At 34.9% G+C, this 18,990-nt stretch overlaps 1 protein-coding gene across 3 annotated transcripts; it reads right to left on the bottom strand.

Annotated features, from left to right (window-relative positions):
* Positions 1–98: 98 nt before the first annotated feature.
* On the bottom strand, positions 99–17,460 carry LOC116305693 (protein lin-9 homolog). Of its 3 annotated transcripts, XM_089026567.1 has the most exons (26): positions 17,431–17,460; positions 15,675–15,707; positions 15,437–15,489; positions 14,906–14,986; positions 14,261–14,292; positions 14,108–14,129; positions 13,604–13,642; positions 12,670–12,758; positions 12,290–12,353; positions 11,783–11,844; positions 11,357–11,438; positions 11,202–11,277; positions 10,050–10,145; positions 9,268–9,305; positions 8,813–8,907; positions 8,258–8,288; positions 8,137–8,171; positions 7,479–7,516; positions 7,355–7,398; positions 6,644–6,724; positions 6,318–6,398; positions 5,642–5,686; positions 4,804–4,913; positions 4,501–4,570; positions 3,867–3,961; positions 99–2,650 (listed from the first exon to the last, which is right to left on the bottom strand). In XM_089026567.1, the coding sequence occupies exons 1-26, from the start codon at positions 17,441–17,443 to the stop codon at positions 2,563–2,565; spliced, it is 1,593 nt and encodes a 530-aa protein (XP_088882693.1). In that variant the 5' UTR covers positions 17,444–17,460; the 3' UTR covers positions 99–2,562. The 3 variants fall into 3 exon arrangements, with proteins under 3 accessions (XP_088882693.1, XP_088882695.1, XP_088882694.1); XM_089026569.1 differs by lacking the exons at positions 99–2,650; positions 3,867–3,961; positions 4,501–4,570; positions 4,804–4,913 and adding an exon at positions 4,932–5,061; XM_089026568.1 differs by lacking the exons at positions 99–2,650; positions 3,867–3,961; positions 4,501–4,570; positions 4,804–4,913 and adding an exon at positions 5,080–5,209.
* Between the last annotated feature and the right edge of the window lie 1,530 nt (positions 17,461–18,990).

The raw sequence follows: 18,990 nt of genomic DNA, 5'->3' as shown, positions 1-18,990 counted from the left end.
CAGAAAGAGCTAGAAAGAAAGCCTTCTTAGGATGTTTGTCAGCTTATGAGATATGTGTTTGTCTGTCAGACCCAAGATTCTATAAAGGAAAGCCAGGATGGGAGTTGTAATTCAGGATATTTATTTTTGGTTTATTACTTAACTTCTGTCACTTAGATAATTGGTAGATTTTAGGGGTAAAGGGATATCTTTAGTCACCACGCCAGCCCGCATAACACCCAGGTACCTTTTAGGGGGTCATTTTCAAAATTTCCGACGAGCATTCTAGCCCTTTTATGAAATCATAGAAGTACCATCCCCCATTCACCAGGGCCGCTGTGTTCCTTGATTACAGTGTCATGTACTCAGGGTTAGCCTCATTCCAGCGTCAGAATGTTCACAAATACCAAAGGTAAAGTAAAGAATGCACAACTGCAACGATACAAACCCTTAGAAATTTCACCGACCTTGACTGCAACACATGAATATTCTGCACAAAATCGAGGATAACCCCGAGCAAAAGAGAACCCGAAACAGGAGCATTTAGAAATTAGAACATTTCCACAATCAAGTGCCTTTTTAGAGGACCTTCTCTATTACCCTATAGACTTATGAGCATTTCCAAGACTCAGCAAAAAACTGGGTCGAAACTTTGGTTTCGAAAGATGTTTCTGAAAAGCCTGCCTACTAGGAAAACATACTAAAGCATGTATGTAAGATCCAATAAAAAGTTTAAATTTCAGGCCCACTAAAAATTTATGTCCTAACTGCTTGTGAATGGTTTAAGGTCTGCGATCACCGTTAACTTGGTCGATCCCAGTCCTTCACGGATTCTAAAAATGGCTAATAATAACTTGACAATGGTTCTTGTTATTTTCCCTGCGCATGGGCAACCAAATCCCTTCCTTACTGGAGAACCTGCAGTAAAGACGACTGGGTCTAGAGTCAAGAGTGCTCAAGGTTTCAGCCAGATAGAATACGTAATAGAGCATTATTCGTACGACTGTGAAAAGCTTGCAGCACAAACACTGTCACGACACGGCAAAGGTATACGCAAGACCAATCACATCGAGCGAGATGAATACGCCAAACTAATCACAGAAATCAGCCAATCAAAATTCTAGAAAACATCACGGTCGCGGTCACGGTATAAGGCACGCAGACGTCACCGAACTTTCTACAGGCATACGAAAACTACTCTAACGTAGTGTGGTGAATAGCTTGCACACCACACCAATCGCACGTGGTATTTCTATGAAAGATTACGAGTAAAATATAACATATACAAATATAATAAACTATACTTAGCCCAAAAACCCGCGCACAAGTACGAATCTAGATTAGTTAACGTCTTAGATTTAGTTCCGATTGGTCGAACAAAATCACCGTTATCTAGATCTACCGAGGAATGCGACACGCCTATTTAGAGGCAGTACAGTTGTGTTAAACGTGTGGCGTTCCATCCTCGCCAAAATTGATGGTTTGTATTTGAATTCATCACATGAATTTTGCACTTTGTTATATTTTGATAAAAAAACGATAGTTCAAAGGTGTCATTGCTAAGGAATACTTTATGACTTTTTTTCCATTCACTACTGCAACAAACATTGACTATTTTGTCAACTAAAGCCAACAAAGCTATTGTTTTTTATGGCGTTCCAAGGTCAACCGAGCTCACCGGAGCGTGAAGTTGAGTTGAAAATAAAAGTCGTCGAGTTTGTAATGTGAAACTCGAAGGACAAATACGTGGCGTGGAGTTTAGAATGAATCAGCGACAATCAAGAATGTAAAACTTGAACGACAAATATTAAACACGTATGTTGAACCCTTGATGAAGCATATGAAATACGAGATGGTAACAAAAAAACTTACTCGAATGCAAAATTCATGTGATGAACTTCAAATACATACCATCAATTTTGGCGGGGATTGAGCGCCATATAAACGTAATAGATATCTATTTACAAACTATGCGTTGGCGGATCTAGGGATGAACAGTTCATGGGTTGTCCTTACGCACGCCTTACAAGCCTTGCAACCTAATGGTCCTAAAATATTTTGTCAATCAAAGTTATGGGGATGGCTATCTAAACCCTGAAACAACGTCTGGCCGCTGATCTAAGTCAGGGCCCGGCTTACTCACAGATCGAACCCTGAAACAACCTCTGGTCTGATCTAAGTCAGGGCATGGCTAACTCGCAGATCGAATTCTTAAACAACCTCTGGGCTGATCTAAGTCAGGGCATGGCTAACTCACAGATCGAACCCTTAAACAACCTCTGGGCTGATCTAAGTCAGGGCATATCTAACTCACAGATCGAACCCTTAAACAACCCGTTAGGCCCAGGGTGTGACCCGTGGAGAATTGTGCGTAATTAGCTCCCAAGACTTGTGTTTCTGAATTAAAGCACTTACTGAAATCCCTATATCTGCCCTTGCTATGATTCCATCTTATCTTGTATCAATAGTATATAGCTTGATAACAGTAGAATTCTTGATAACACTAGGCCAGCCACAGTAAAACGAAGGCTGAAGGAGCATTAGATGATAAGTGAATTGTTTTTGACCAACTTGGCGTAAGGATTAAGAAGAAAAAGCGTGTAAATTGCCCATTTGACTTAAACCAGATTGAATATGTGCTACGTGGATTTCCACATGATTCTGAAAACAGCTGGAAAAAATGAATAAATAACCAAAATTAATATACAATAAATATATGAAATCTACAAAGATTGCTAATTGTTTTTGTAAACATTACAAGAGAGATGTGAGAAAGAGTCTGAATGCTTCGACTGTCTTATTTTTCTTATGAATATTGTATATTTATGTAAATGGGATTCAAAGCTAGGACTTTGAGACATTTTGCAATACTTTTCTTTCATTCTGTATATTTGATGTGTATATTTATGTAGATGGGATTCTAAGGACTTTGAGACATTTTGCATTACTTTTCTTTCATTCTGTATATTTGATGTGTATATTTTATTAATAAGTGCAAGATAATGGGAATGCACTAAAACTAAATTATTATTACTATTATTATTGTTATTATTATTATTATTATCATTATGGTGCAATCCAGCTGAATTCCCCGAAAGGAATTATGGGTCAGCTATTTTTGGTTAGCATTTTCCGAACAAAGACTGGTTCAAATGGAATTCTCCAGTTTTGAATTCTCTGTTGTATAGGGTAAGCCTCATTTTCGTATGGTAGTTATTTTGAATAACTATTTATTCCAGTGAAGGTCCGTGGAATTTCACAGTGTTTGTATTGTTGAAGTTGTGCATTCTTTACTTAACCGTTCGGTATTTGTGAATATTTAGACACTGTTTCGAGGCTAATCCTGTATAAACAAGTCTAAGATCAAAAATGGTCGATACGGCCATGAGTTTGACTATGGCGTTTACGACCAATTTAAAGAATAAAAAATTAGTATTTATTGGATTCTCTAGGCAAAATCATGGGAAATGCCAATCAAAATACCAAGTCGAATCCTCAATTCTGATTGATTGACCTTGAGTTTGTTTTAAAGGTCAACTCAGCTGGAAGTTTTCCCATTTCAGACAACGTGACATCCCCTAGAGTATCATTTCTTTGTTAATGTTTGCGCATGAGAAATGGATACAACTTAAACAAAGAATCTTATTCTCAGACCAGGTGTCATTCTCTAGAGTATCATTTCTTTGTTTAATGTTTGCGCATGAAAAGATACATGAATATGGATACAACTCAAACAAAGTATCTTATACTCTAGGGAATGACACGTTGTCAGTAATGGAAAAACTATTGCACTACGACAAATAAGATGTATTGATCTCCCAGAGTATCAGGAGATTTCTAGTATAGGTCAGGTGCACTACGATGAGACCAGAAAGTATACCCCTTACCTTTCATTACTTGGGTCTATTGTAGTTTTAATTTCCTCTACCGCATCTGATAATGACTTGAACTCGAACGTATTCAGTTCGTTCTCTGCTAGTGACTACAATTGAAAGATGAGAAAGAAAACGAATAAATGAATGAAAAATGGGATACACATCCCTGTAATATGGCAAGACTTTGTACCTTTGTCTAACACCACAGTTATTTGAGCCCCTCCCCCCCCCCCCCCCCCCCCCCCCTCCCTCAGAGGAATCATAAAACCCCTGGAACCTAGTAAGACTTTGTACCTTTGTCTAACACCACAGTTATTAGAGCCCCTCCCCCCCTCCCCCAGAGGAATCATAAAACCCCTGGAACCTAGCAAGACTTTGTACCATTGTCTAACACCACAGTTATTTGAGCCCCTCCCCCCCTCCCCCAGAGGAATCATAAAACCCCTGGAACCTAGCAAGACTTTGTACCTTTGTCTAACACCACAGTCATTCGAGCCCCTCCCCCCTCCCCCAGAGGAATCATAAAACCCCTGTAACATAGTAAGACTTTGTACCTTTGTCTAACCTCATAGTTATTTGAGCCCCTCCCCCCCCCCCCTCCCCCAGAGGAATCATAAAACCCCTGGAACCTAGCAAGACTCTGTACCTTTATTTGTAGAAGTATTGATGTTAACTTGGTGACAATATCTAATGTTGATTGCTTCTTTACGGCTAGACTGAAAAAGAATAAGTAGTATGCTCATCAGTTTCATGACCCCTTTGATCAATCCATTCTGAGCTACATCAAGCATTTCACAGGCTAGATCACTACCATTTTCCCCTTCCCGTACATTCACAAAGGTCCTTCATTTTTTCTCTTGTAAAAGGACTTTTCTTCTTTTAGAATACCCCAATTTTCATCAATACTTAACACATCTAACCAAACTAAAGAGAAAACCTTTTTTCTTACCCTCCTAGTTTAGCATTTTGTTCTTGAATCATTTCTATTGCTTCTTTGTCACACTTTCTCCTGACACTGATGGTTTGGTCTAGTGCACGAAGACCATGATCAGGTGCAAGCTGTAAACAATACCCAACATTAGAGAAAGTAACAGGGTTTGGTCTAGTGCACGAGGACCATGATCAGGTGCAAGCTGTAAACAATACCCAACATTAGAGAAAGTAACAGGGTTTGGTCTAGTGCATGAAGACCATGATCAGGTGCAAGCTGTAAACAATACCCAACATTAGAGAAAGTAACAGGGTTTGGTCTAGTGCACGAGGACCATGATCAGGTGTAAGCTGTAAACAATACCCAACATTAGAGAAAGTAACAGGGTTTGGTCTAGTGCACGAGGACCATGATCAGGTGCAAGCTGTAAACAATACCCAACATTAGAGAAAGTAACAGAGTTTGGTCTAATGCACGAAGACCATGATCAGGTGTAAGCTGTAAACAATACCCAACATTAGAGAAAGTAACAGGGTTTGGGCTAGTGCACGAGGACCATGATCAGGTGTAAGCTGTAAACAATACCCAACATTAGAGAAAGTAACAGGGTTTGGCCTAGTGCACGAGGACCATGATCAGGTGTAAGCTGTAAACAATACCCAACATTAGAGAAAGTAACAGGGTTTGGCCTAGTGCACGAGGACCATGATCAGGTGTAAGCTGTAAACAATACCCAACATTAGAGAAAGTAACAGGGTTTGGTCTAGTGCACGAGGACCATGATCAGGTGTAAGCAGGGTTAATGTTAAAGCACTATTTTTACAGCATGTATTTAGGTCCAGTAACACCCACTCACGTCTTGACAGTAATCCTGTACATCATTTAAATAGTAGTTAAGATCCTGAAAGCAATCGAATATATGTATAAGGTTTAGTTCAGTGACAAACGTAACTTAAAGACCCATTGCCACTTACTGTGATGCACCACGGTCACAGATGAATTTCATGGTCCATGAAATTCAAAGATTCACATATTGAATAATAACGTCATATTAAATCCTTTTCCGACATAGCACTAAGGCACAAAAATGATTCTTTTACATTCTTTTACGGCTTTAGGGAATATTTAAGAGTTTATTCAAAAGGTTAGAATTGTTTTTTCAGTGGAGACACGATTCAAAATGTAAACAAATTGTGATGCGTCACAGTAAGTGGCAATGGATCTTTAAGTACCATAAGTAACGAAACCCTATGTGATTACAGTAAATGTATGGAGATTGACGAATTTGGGATTCTCTCAAGAACCCTTCAATGATATTGACTAAAGCCTCCAATATATGCCTTGATTTTTCTATGAGATATTTGTGAATTTGAGAGAATTTTACTCTATTTTTCAAATCTACATTAACAAATGACTGTGTGTAACACTTACTCAAATGCACTCATGTCGTTCTTAGTGTAAGTATTTCAAGCTATACCACTTAGAATGATCATAAATTGACAAAACAAACTGGCTGTCCAGTTAATTCACACCTTATTGAGCCTTTCCAGCTCCAGCACTACACATGCATATCTTCTTTGAAAGTCTTTATCGATTGGTTCTTGGTATGATTTCTATGGAAAGTAAAATTTAAAGGGAAGTTATTGCAAATCTATCTTTGCAAGTTATTGTTGATCTAATGCAACACAGATATGAATGTTGTAAACTACTTATTCATTATTTGGGTGCATAATTTGATTTTGCACTCATGATATTTTAAAGAATGATTTAGTTAACTTGAGTAATAATTACTATTATAAGATCCTGGCAAGACAGAGTTGATATACATGTTAGTAATAATAACAGTCTGCATTCTTACCATTTTTTCTGCTTGAGTATTCATTTCCTTTAACTTTTCAATGCATTCTTTTTTAACAAGAAGAATTTTGGACAGACGTGTCTGGAATAAAATTAAACATGAAGGTTTTTTCCATATTGTATTCCTTGATTAAAGACAGGACAAAATGAAGGGCAATAGAATGAAAAGAATTATTTTCTTATTTTACAACATATAAAAGGCAATAATGAAAAGGGAAAAAATGAGAGAAAGTCAGTTGGAAAATGAGAAGAAAATGGAAAAACTATAAGGAGGGCAAGAAGGATATGATGGTGCCACATGAAAAAAAAAAACTTCTTACAAAAATTTGTTCTAATTGCATTACAGCACGATGTACAAAAGTATGACAGGCAATAATGTCTCTTTGCATGCTTTTAAGCACAGGCTTTTGTATGTTAAACCGACACACTTTGACACACTTTCTGGCTGGTTTGACTAGGAAAGGAGTGTAAGCTTATTTGCAGGCAAAAAGCTAGTGTATCTTGAAATTATAGTATAGAAGTATAGAAGTTAGCATTCCAAAGACATTACTGTAAATGTTGTCATGCTTTTGCGCAGGTTCTTCTGCATGTCATGCTAGTATACACTTTAGTTTTGATTTAAAAACCAATATTACAATAGCTCTTCTTAAAAACAGCCATACATCCAACAGCCAAACAACAGACTATATTGACAATGCATCATCTAACTTACCACAAGAATTAAGAATCGAATTGGGAAACCCCCAAGTGTCCCTCCTGTGAAGAGGAATGGATAAATGTGTTAAAAATGGTCTGAGTTAAGTCATTATTTACTAACACTTTAATTTGTTATTCACCTTGTCCTTGCTGGTTCAAAGCTTCTTGCAGTTTCAACCTAAAAATAATAAGTGTTATCTTTAACAAACCAATATGAAACTACAGTATGGTACAGTTGGTTGCTCTATAGACGGCAATGCTGTCAGGGATGGTATATATTCACCAGATAGTGGGCCCCATGGAGTGGATAACTTAAATTCAGAAATTTGAAAACATGTTGAATTTGCAAATTATTAATACATATTACTAATAAATTTATACACTATAATTAAAAACAACTGAAGTCACAAGAAAATATTTTGAATATAAAATAGATAAATCTTTTTTCATTTATACATGGTAGGCTTTAAAGCTAGAAGCTTGTGAGGCTGTGTATCCTCCATACACACTCCTATACTACATTCAATATTCTATCAACACAACTCTTGACTCATATGTTGATTTGGAAGGAGGGAGGAAAACCAGAGAAATGGGAGAAAAACCCTCATGTCAAGGGAGAGAACAGCACACCAAACAAACTCAATTCAAATATGGCAACTGCAGGGCTCAAACCAGCAACCCAACCTGTTGGACTCAAGCGGGGAAAGACAACACATTAGCAGCGTACACCACCCATGCCACCCTACTCCTTGCAATCAGCACTACAATAGTTTTAAAAATAATTTATATATGGATTACCTTGCAGGAGAGGCCCCTAAAAGTGGATCATTAATCTGTAGAAAAGAAATTATATATCATTAAAAAAAACAAGTAGTTGAATGTAAACAAATGAATCAATGGCACTGTATCTACCCCTTACCATGCTGGGACTGCCTTGTAGACTGAGACCACTACAAATCAAATTAAACAGTCAAACAGTTAGTTAAATGGCAAAAACAAAAACTTCTGCAGAAAACTTTCTACTCATGCAACCAAATATTGTGTCACGAACAAGTTTCTGAACGAAACTGAGCCATGTGTGAGGCCAAACAAAATAATAAGTGTGTTTCCTGTTGCATGAGAAAAATAATTGGGGTCGGTAGGTTGGATTTATTTTACTGATACAATAGTAAAAATGAGCTTACTGGGAACCCTGTGGTGCATTTGGGAATGAAAAAAATATTAGGGTAGGCAAAAATCGACAAGAAAATTAGGGTTTGTTGCTCAGCAGGAAACACACTTATTTTTTTATTTTTTGTTTGGCCTAACACACTGATTAAACTTATATCACAAACAAGTTTCAACTAAAAGTTTCAAGGTTTAACATGGCCAGTGAACTTGCTCCAATATTAAACCTGTTTGTAGCTTATAATGGCCCTCTCTCAATGTATTGGATGAGCTAGCACAACAATTTTTGAACCTAAGCAACATGTACCTGGGTGGGGTGTATGTAGGAGGGAAGCCTGCCGTTCTTGGTCTTTCCTTCAGTAAGAATGATGACAGTGGCATTGTTTCTAATGTCTCTTCACTCTAAATGATGAAAAAGCAAGACCAATTTATGTATTAATAATAGAATACTAACAAAATAAGAAATAACATAATTTATCATAGACACTACCCAACAGGGTTTACCAAGAAATATCATATTTAAACACACTTAATTAATTTTATGTGCATAATAAAGGAACCATGGATCCATGGATGCTTAGCAGTTGGAATAAATTCAAACTTATCTTCTCGTGATCAAAATCTCTCACTCATTTGCAGCGCTCGCTTGTCAGAGATCAATGTCAACATAAATTCCATATCTCATATGCTCCATCCCATGTATTATTCTCTATCATAATGTAATACAAAAATTCAACAGTGATTACTAGTGCTAGTACTTACTAGTACTTCCGTGTCTGGTATAGAATGTGTTCCCAGTCCTGAAAAGGATATAATGATCACGTAACTTTACATACAATATATAATCCTTGCATTTAATAGTTTATCTTGATAAATACATTATTTGCCTGTTTTCCACAAACAGGCTGCTGTACATGACTTTGTAAAATTGAATATATTATTTAAAATAATATATTATGCTGTTAATTGCTGTTTTATGTTATGTTATTTTTATTTTATTTAGCTTTTACCTCACATCAAATCATAAACAAAAAAATGAAAAATATAAACAAATTACAAGCAGATGAGAGGTAAGGGATATGGCCACATATAAATTATTACATAACTTTTTTATTTTTTATATTATTATTATTATTACATTATTTATTTTATTTTATTCATTATTTATTTTTTATTCTACTTTTTTTAAATTATACTTTCAAACAAAATTACAAATTTAATACTAATGCTACATATAATATAAACACTAAGATTAAGGGCTTTCATTCTTTCCATCAATTACAGCTCCTGGATTTGTTTGTACTTTTTTACATATCAGAATATAACTTTCAATTTTTTCTGGCAATGCTATATTCCATTTTTTCATATTCCATTAACTTCATTTTAAATACTATGACATTTTACATTATTATTTCATTAATTTATTCAACAATATAAGGACCATAGCATGGTACAATGATGATGAGGCACATGCCAGAGGCTTACAGGGCATTAGTAAAAGAAAAGAGAAGAGGATTGAAACAAGTAGTAGTATGTTCCCTTACCAGGTCTATCAAATGTGACACGGTATGAACAGTTTTGAGTGTCAACTGCATCTATTTGACCAGTAAATAGGCCATCTTGTGGAGATCTCAGCCGAGCTGGAAGAAAATAAGTAATGGATTGAATAAGTGGTAAATATAACAACAAAAATAGGTTATCACTTCATGTAAGACTATATGAAATGGCACAATTGAATCATTAATTATTATTGATAATTGATTATAACATCCTGAAAGCCTAATCCAAGCCCTAACCATAACCCAAACTTAAAATATAATTAACCTTAAATCTGTTATGCAATAGTGCCATTTAATGTAGTCTTAGAGTGAAGTCATTAAACCTGTGCAATAGATATTAGACTAATACACTTTAGTAGACCCTAATTCCATTGTTTTCTTTTGTGTCTATTAGACTATTACACGTTGACTAACATTTTGTATTTCAAGGGTTAAATGCATGTACATCAAGTAGTAACTTAAAAGTAATTGATCAGAAATAACTTGAGATTTTATGACAAGTGCTGTGAACATATGTCAGGCTCACAGGATAACAATCATTGTAGGTGCAGTTTTCCCAATAGAATTAACAAAATCTTGTCCTTCAAAACAACTACTTTTTCCCTTTTCAAGATTACTACAAGAATAATAGAAAGATTTGTATTTTCATGTTATAGGTAAAAAATGTAAACAAATGAAAACCAATTTTCCACAATTGGATTCAGATTCTGAGGTATCTTTATAGGTAAATTTGTGAGCTTGTGTGTCTTAGTGTCAGCTGTAACTATAAAGGGAGTTAAAACCATGAATTAGATTACAATGAAATATTTGGTGGGAGAACCAAACAAAATTAATCAGAAAATCTTTATACAGCAATAAACCTTATTGGTTGTAACACAATCCATTTCAGACCAAATTTTGTCTTGGGTGCTTTCCATTAAGTTGAACCGACTAGTCTGAGTGGCGAATTCTCAAATGGTACGAGTCAGTTCTCATTAGTTTTGAGACCTTGGTTAACCAGTTCTATAGAACTGATGCATACCATTTGAGAACGAACTGGGCACTCTTATAATTTTTCAAGACAAAGACACAAGGTACGTAATAGTTAAACATTGCAACACAACACAAGATCTATTGAACAAGGTTTAATGTTAATACCAGTGACTTTGGTTCCAATGACAAATGGGAGTGGTACTTCTTCTGGAAGATCCTTGAACTTACTGAGCTCTGTAACCTACAGTTAAGAGGATAATGCTAAGTTGACTAGTACTATGAACCACCCCATCCCATCCCTCCATGTATTAATGGCATACCTTTTTCTGCTGTAGTAATCTAATCTTTTTGCGCCTTTCTTGAAGAGATTGTATCTCTTCTTGAAAGAATGCTGGAGAACATCTAAACCAAAATACAGAAATATATATTGAGAGTAAATATATGTAAGTAAATAAATCATCCCTGTATGACACTACTATTATCTTGGTAATGACTATTCATTCATCAATCACATAACACATATTTTCACATGATAACACAGCTGCCATATAAATGTGGCTGCCATCTTTATTGTCAGTTATCTAGAGACTGAGTGAAAACAATCTATATCATTTGATGATGATGTTGATACATGATGATGATGATGATGATGATAAAAACAGCATTAATTTATACATGATGTACTAAAAATACAAACTGCAGCATAGCTGATGTGATCATGTCTAATGATAATGATTTTAAAATACCTTCTTGGCTTTCCCATTAGTCTCCTTATTTCTCTCCATTCTATTCTTGTCATATTCTTAACCTAAATAATATGGCAACCAGTGAAATATTAAGGAGCACAAAAAACAAAACAGGCCACACAAGATGTTATAAAATAATCCAGATAGTACGTGTGCTGTGATTGCCCGAGGGCCATGTTTGCATTTCCCTGTGCAAACACAGTTGTGATGCGCGTCAACACCGGTGGAAAATTTGAGTTTTGTTTGGAAGTTGTACTTGTACACAACTGACAAGCTGTAGTCATAACTCCAGTAAAATTAGAAGAATATGGCTAACTTTCCAATCTTTGACCTCAAGCAGGTGCAAACACGAGCCTGTGGCTCGTGTTTGCACTGATCTGCTCTAGAATTCTCACAACCACATCTTGGTTTGTATTAGCCTATGCAAACACAGTAAATGTATTTTATTTGTTAATTGATTTGGTCTTTCTGTGGTTTCACACAGGATTATCTCAGAGTAAATCTTACCTTAAGACTTGGGAAAGACTCTTTCAGACAGACACAGAAGTCATTGTCACCCTCAAAAAGAACCCTATACATATACAGAATAATAGACTTTTTAGAGTACGTGGAGGCGGACTTGCAATGGGGGTATAATATATTTCCTATTGAATCAGTTCTCCCCCTCCCCACCTCCCTCCCAGAGCTGTGTTGTTTATGTGTTTTTTGTTGTCCCCCCCCCCCCCCCCCCCCCCCATCAAAGTACTTGAATTCAGTTCTGCTGGCGTGATACACAGTAAAGTGGAAAGTGGACTGGTGTAAAACAATCATGCAGCTGATTGCCTGGTGGAACATAGTAACATTGGATTACTGGAAGTTTCTAGAGTGTTATAGGAACAATTTAATACCTGTCAATACTGGAATAGAACCATTCAAAGTAACACCATTTTGCAGCTTTTGGAAGTTTAAGGAGGTTTTGAAGCTTGGAAAATGCAAGCTGTGAGAAGAATATAAAGGGATGTAACACAGATTAAAAACAATAACAAGTAAAAGATTTCAACTTCATAAGGTTACATACAGCCCCATCAAAATACAAACAGAATGAATTAAAGTGAATACTAGTAATTTCAAGCAAATAACTGCAAGCATCAGCTTTTTTAATGCTCAAAGCATGCAGGAAGTGACGTAAACATGAGAAAATTAACTAAGAGAAGGAATCCCCGCACCCCATCTTATGAGCACCCTTTGATGCTATTTTTAGAATCTTTGATGCTATTTTTAGAATCAGTCATTTAATTGTTTGTTTTTCTGCAAGCACATACTACCCTTGCTTTACCCTGTTTGCTTTATGTTTTCTTGCATTTTTTGAAAAAAATGTGAGCAAACAGCGTAGTCTAGCTCACTCAGTATATGCATACAGAAAACAAATGATGGAAAAATGTGATTCTAGAAATAGTGCTCATCAAACAGTGCCTATGATGATTACAAGCATGAATATCAGAGATAATTCCTTTGCCTTGTTCATTTTCTCTTGACGTAACATAATCACAATTTCAAGAAGTGTGAAGAAACAAGTTTTTTGAGTGCTTCCAACACTTCCTAGTAAGTGCTTTATAACTGAAAATGACACAGAAAAAAGCTGCTTTGTTCAATTTATCATATTGAATGAAAAAAATCTATTTTAATTCTCAGTGATATAAATGAGTTTGCTGCACACGAAGATGCATCAGGTACAGTGCTCTGTTCAGTAATGAAGCACAGTTCTCACCCAATCATAGTGTGAGTACTATCTTAGCTACATAATATATTTTGGAATATAAGAGTTTTAATTTACATACAAACCTTGGCATCTTTTTTGATTTCACCACCATTTGCTCCAAGCTGAAATGAAAAGATCCAGATCCAATTCACTGATCAACGTGGAACTAATGAAATGATTGCATATTGTATACTGAGTAGACAGAGTATATTGGTATGTTATATCTTGTTCATTCTAGAACTTCAACATTTTATCCAAAACATTAGACCATTGAATATCCTCAATTGGAGAAAGCCCAATACAACAATGTACAAGTCTTCAGCCACCCAAATAAACTCTTCAATTGACCAGTTAATGATCCTTGCAATAATAATAGTGCAAATGATGTTGCTAATGAGCAAAAATGTATAATGATATTTAAATCACTTCCTTCAAACTCCGTGCAGTTTATTAGTTTTAACAAGCTCTTTCCAGCTTTCTAATTATTCTTCTATCCTTTGACCTTTGCAATTAAATGATAAAAGCTCATTGGGTGGCCACACACTCTTGACGTTACGCAACTATTTTATGTAATGAATGCTGCTTACCTGAGTAGGAGACCTTGCAAATCTAATGAATAAGTAAATTGAAATGCAATGATCAATAAAAACTTCAAGAAAAAAAGATTTAGATATACAGCCATAGAAAAATATCTTATACTTGATAAGAGAACAATAAGTCATGTACCGTATATGAATTACCTTGGTCTAGTGTTAGAAAGGGTTGAAAATTCCTAAAACAGAAAGGCAAAAATGCTTAGAAAAATATCGACATTTTCATCATTAAAGATGGTATGCACCAAACTAAAAAAATGTTGCTGGATTAAAAAGGTTGAACCATTGAAGCTAACTGTGTTATGGGTAAACAGTTAATAAGGCATACTGAAATTTGACTTTCAAACATGTTTGAGAAATAAATTATACTTCACAAAATACCAAAACTTAGTGTCCATGCTTGAATTCTTTCATATTGTTTGTTAATACAGCATCTTGGTCTCACAAAAGTATACTTCTAGCAAACATTTTTGCATACTCAGAGAAAACAAACATTTATTTTCTCACTCAAACTCTTCTAAATTTTTAGAAAACATGCTCAAATGCACGCATGCTCAAATGTTTTTCTCTAGTGTCACCGAACAAAGCATTTTGTCACTCTTCATGCATGTGTCTGTGTCTGCATTATTGACAAGAATAAATAAAAATATATATAAGTACAACACCAATGATTCCAGCTATTAATGGACCTTGGAATGACCTATCTCCTATTGCTTATTACCTGTCGCCAATCACCTTCAAACTTTTTGAAATAGCTGTATTTAAGTGATTAAGTTTAGTATAAATACATACATCGTCATCTGCATGTAACAACTCCTCATGGTAATCATCTTCAAGGCTGTCTTCTAACTGACGTCTTTTCTTGGCTCTTGTCTGTCAAATAAAGCATAAAGGTCATGGTTTCAAGGTCATTCATATAATTGAATCTGAAAAGTTGAAAAGTTGAAAAGTTAACTAACAGCTTAAATTATAATTTTCAATATGAAACTCAAAATAGAAGGTACAGCTGCAATAACATTGTCAACAGGTTTGCAAGTTTTTCTGTATTTTTCTGGTAAAAAGTGCAAAAAATGTCGAAAAGTGCGGAAAACAATAAATAGTGCGATTTGGTGGGATTTACGGGAAATAGTGCAAAATCACACCCTCACACTTTTTCAGATGCCCTGTACATATCATTTTAAAATTAGATTCTTAGGATTTTTTTAGGACATTGTTTGATATTAGTAATTTAATATTAGTATTTTTTCTTTAATTTATTGTCAAGCACCACAGAAATGAATTATTATTACAATTATCAAATTATCCAACAAGATAGTTTCTTACCATAGCACCATGTTTTGCTGGGGAATTGAATGGCGAGGACTGAGAGCCAATACCTGAAATATAATAAATTAATAAACCATCATGATGTTGTTTTGAATCTGTTTGTGCTTCATTCAATATATATGTTACTCATTTACAGTATTAGACAACTGACTACTTAGCAGGTGGCTCCCTATATTTTGAATGAAATCATTATATATAAGTTGTGCCAAAATTACATTTTTTTCTTTTGACTTACCCTTTAAACTAACAAGGGCTTCAGCTGAACTCTCTGTAAATAAAAAGTGCATTTAAATCAGAATAAAAAGTAAATCATGGCATGATGACATAGTTATAATAACAGCAATAAAACAAGCCCCCCAAAAGGGTTTTTTATAACTAGAAAATGCAATACCAAACATAGGTAGCTAGTGTTGGCACATTTGAATTTTGAGAAACAAACTATTTGAAAGTTGATTAAAGTAAGTTTGACAATGTAAAGTTTAACTTCCTTATTTTTACCAAGCTTCTGGACATGATATTTTCCATTTCTGGGTATGATGGAATAAATGTAATTGAAATTTGTGTGAGGTATTTGTATATGAATCAGTTAAAAAACACAACAACAAAGCTAACAGAAGAATTTAACGTTAACAATGGTTTGCCATCACATAGTATTCATGAGTATGTTTAGAGAAGAGTCTCAGAGGTTTCCAGACACTCTCTTCCTGATTTTCAACTTTTTTATAATAAATAATAATAATAAATATTTTTATTTACAGAGGGTAAACAATAGACTATAGTTATGATTATATTGTCTTTAGCACAAAACTTTATATAAAACCAAGTACTTAGTGCTTTTTAAGCTCCTCTAAAAATTGATCTGACGATTCTTCTTTCTAAATAACAACAATGATGAATACCATGAAACTATCGTGAAGTCATTGTAGTGCTATAAATGGATGTCACACCATAAACATGCCATAAGTCAATGCTACCAAGGAAAGGTGCATTTTTTATTGGGGGGAGAGGGGTTGGGGGATTTGCATTTTACTTTTAAAAGATGGCTGTAGCCCTCTACCTTTCACTCAGCAAAAAATGCATCATCAAAATACAAAGGTTTGACCCTCCACAAACAAAAGTTTAAATTTTTACTGATGACCTTCCCCTCTGAAGCCCCTCCCCTATGAAGCCCCAGCCCCAACCCCCTCCCCCCAATGTACATGTAACTACTATCTCATATATGAAACCCTCAAAATTTCCTCAGATCCATGCCAATTTTTACTTTCACAAGTACTGCAAACTACTTAGGGAACTGGTTCTATAAAGTCTACAAAGAAATAATCCGTATATATCTTATTCTTGAACGAATTAAGATAAAAATGCACTACATATAACGCTCATATGTAAGCTTACTCATATACAACAACTGTCCAAAAATCAAATCTTTCAGTATTTTATAATTTATGTAGTATACTTTAGTGCATGAAAAATTCAATTGATAAACTTATGTGATTCAAAATCGTATATCATAACAGAACAGCGTTTCAAAATCGGATAATAAGACTTTACCTGTGGGATATTAGTCGCAGAATTGCACTCAAAGTTACGAAGAAGTGAGAAGTAGCGAAACATACAGTATTTAGTTACAAACCTGGTGTGGTTTATTTATCTCTTTGGGAAGCAGAACTTTATCAAAACTCACGAAACCAAGTCAAAAAGTTAAACTGTGAGTTTATTGGGCCTTATCATTCTCATTGTTTTTGAGAACAGAACTCAAAAGTGTTAATTTGGCGAAATTTTTGAGCTCAAATACCTAAAGTTCTCGAGGAGAAAAATACGAGACAGATAAAGGAAGTTCGGCATATGGTAGCTTAAAAACAGCTTTTGCGAACATTCTACACTGAAAATTCGTTCTCTGATAAGTTTTTTACATATCACAGTACCGAAATAAATGTCATTTGTTTTGATACAGGAAAAAAACAAAGGGAAAAACCTGTCTTGTAGCTACTTACCCTCCTCCGCCATTTTGTTCAGACGCGCTCTTTTTCAAAGTCCATCGTGGTGCATCATGGGAGAAAATGATTTGCATTCGCAAGCGATTTTTCTGTTTTTTTCCCTTTATTTTAATTTCTCTCTCTCTTTCTCTTTCTCCTCTCTCTTTCTATCCTTTTTGTGAAGCTTTTTTCATCATATTGATTTGTTTTTATTGTTTATATATATTTGATATGTTACAACATAGTTAGAGCTCCATTAAATGGTTACAACAACAACTGCTTATTTGTACTTGTAATATGCAGTGATAAAAAAATTGATAAAAATAATTGCAAGATAAAAAAGGACAGCTGCTTGAAAAATAGCATAAACAAGTACTGACACACACAAATGCCAAGAATATAAAGATACTAATATCTCATATTTATTTCAAAAATTTATAAAATACATGTATATCACAAAGGTTCACAAAATTTGTAATTTCATTCTTCATAATAAATTCTAAAAATTGAATTTATCATCATATTATTATTCTTTATATCAGAAATATTACTGATTATTTCTTAATCCTCTTCGAAATAATTGTATTATTATCACCGCACATTCAGCAATTTTTGAAAATTTAGGGACTGATAATCATATAGTTTTTGTGATGCATTCTATTCTGTTTTTCCTTTCTCTTCTTCTCTCTTTTTAAGGATCAGCGGAGACTCTTCATAAATGTAGTTAACAGTTAACTAATACTTCATGATTTTGGTTAATATTATAGCCAGCGCTCGTAAAATTATTACAGTTAAATGACATTCGGCCGAAAAATTAGTAGCACGGATATGATTGGAAAGCCCCAATTGCATCAGCCCAAAGGTTGTTTCAGGGTTCCATAAAAGTGAATATATTCGTATAATACAAAACATTGACGCTATCCAACAAACTCTGTTGACCAAATACCACAACATTGCCAACAACGGTTGTAGTAATATATAAATTTAGGCACTGCCTAAAAGCAGAGCACCCAATTATAGTACAGGGAGCACAATTTAGATAAAACTGAAAGATGAAAATATAATCCGTTTAGAAGATAGAATCAATCTAGTCAATATAAATACTATACCTAAAGATCAATAAGACTGTATCAATTCTATGGAATAAATTAGTGTCTTGATAGCTCAACGGCTATTCAAAGCCAGCATGCCGTCTTATACCGAGTTACTCACCTCCTACTTTTCTTATAGTGCGTTCGCTCTTCTTTCTCTGTAAGATCTTCTTGTCTCTTACAAACAAGAGCTGACAAAATGTAGGTAATGCTTAATGTGAACTAGGTCCTGATTTCATGAGAGCAGTAAAAGGAAATATTCGCCTAACTGACCGTCAACCTTCAGTTCGAATGAAATATCTCAATCATTCAGCCAAAAACCGAAAACAAAAGTAATTTCCAAATTTAGTTGCAAGACATACATATCTTCCTTCTAGTACTTGATCAATGTTATGGCAGCCATGAGATAATCAAAATTGCTGCAGGATTTTGGTCAATAGGCAACGCGTCTTAAGTCTCTAATACATGTGCTTGTAACCTCTAAGTT

This window comes from Actinia tenebrosa, unplaced genomic scaffold, assembly GCF_029948245.1.
Source record: "Actinia tenebrosa isolate PJP-AT-01 unplaced genomic scaffold, QUT_ActTen_1.0 PGA_scaffold10__47_contigs__length_13832649, whole genome shotgun sequence".
NCBI classification, from domain to species: domain Eukaryota; kingdom Metazoa; phylum Cnidaria; class Anthozoa; order Actiniaria; family Actiniidae; genus Actinia; species Actinia tenebrosa.
The sequence above is the reverse complement of the archived record's forward strand: the minus strand, read 5'-3'. Positions and strand labels throughout refer to the sequence as shown.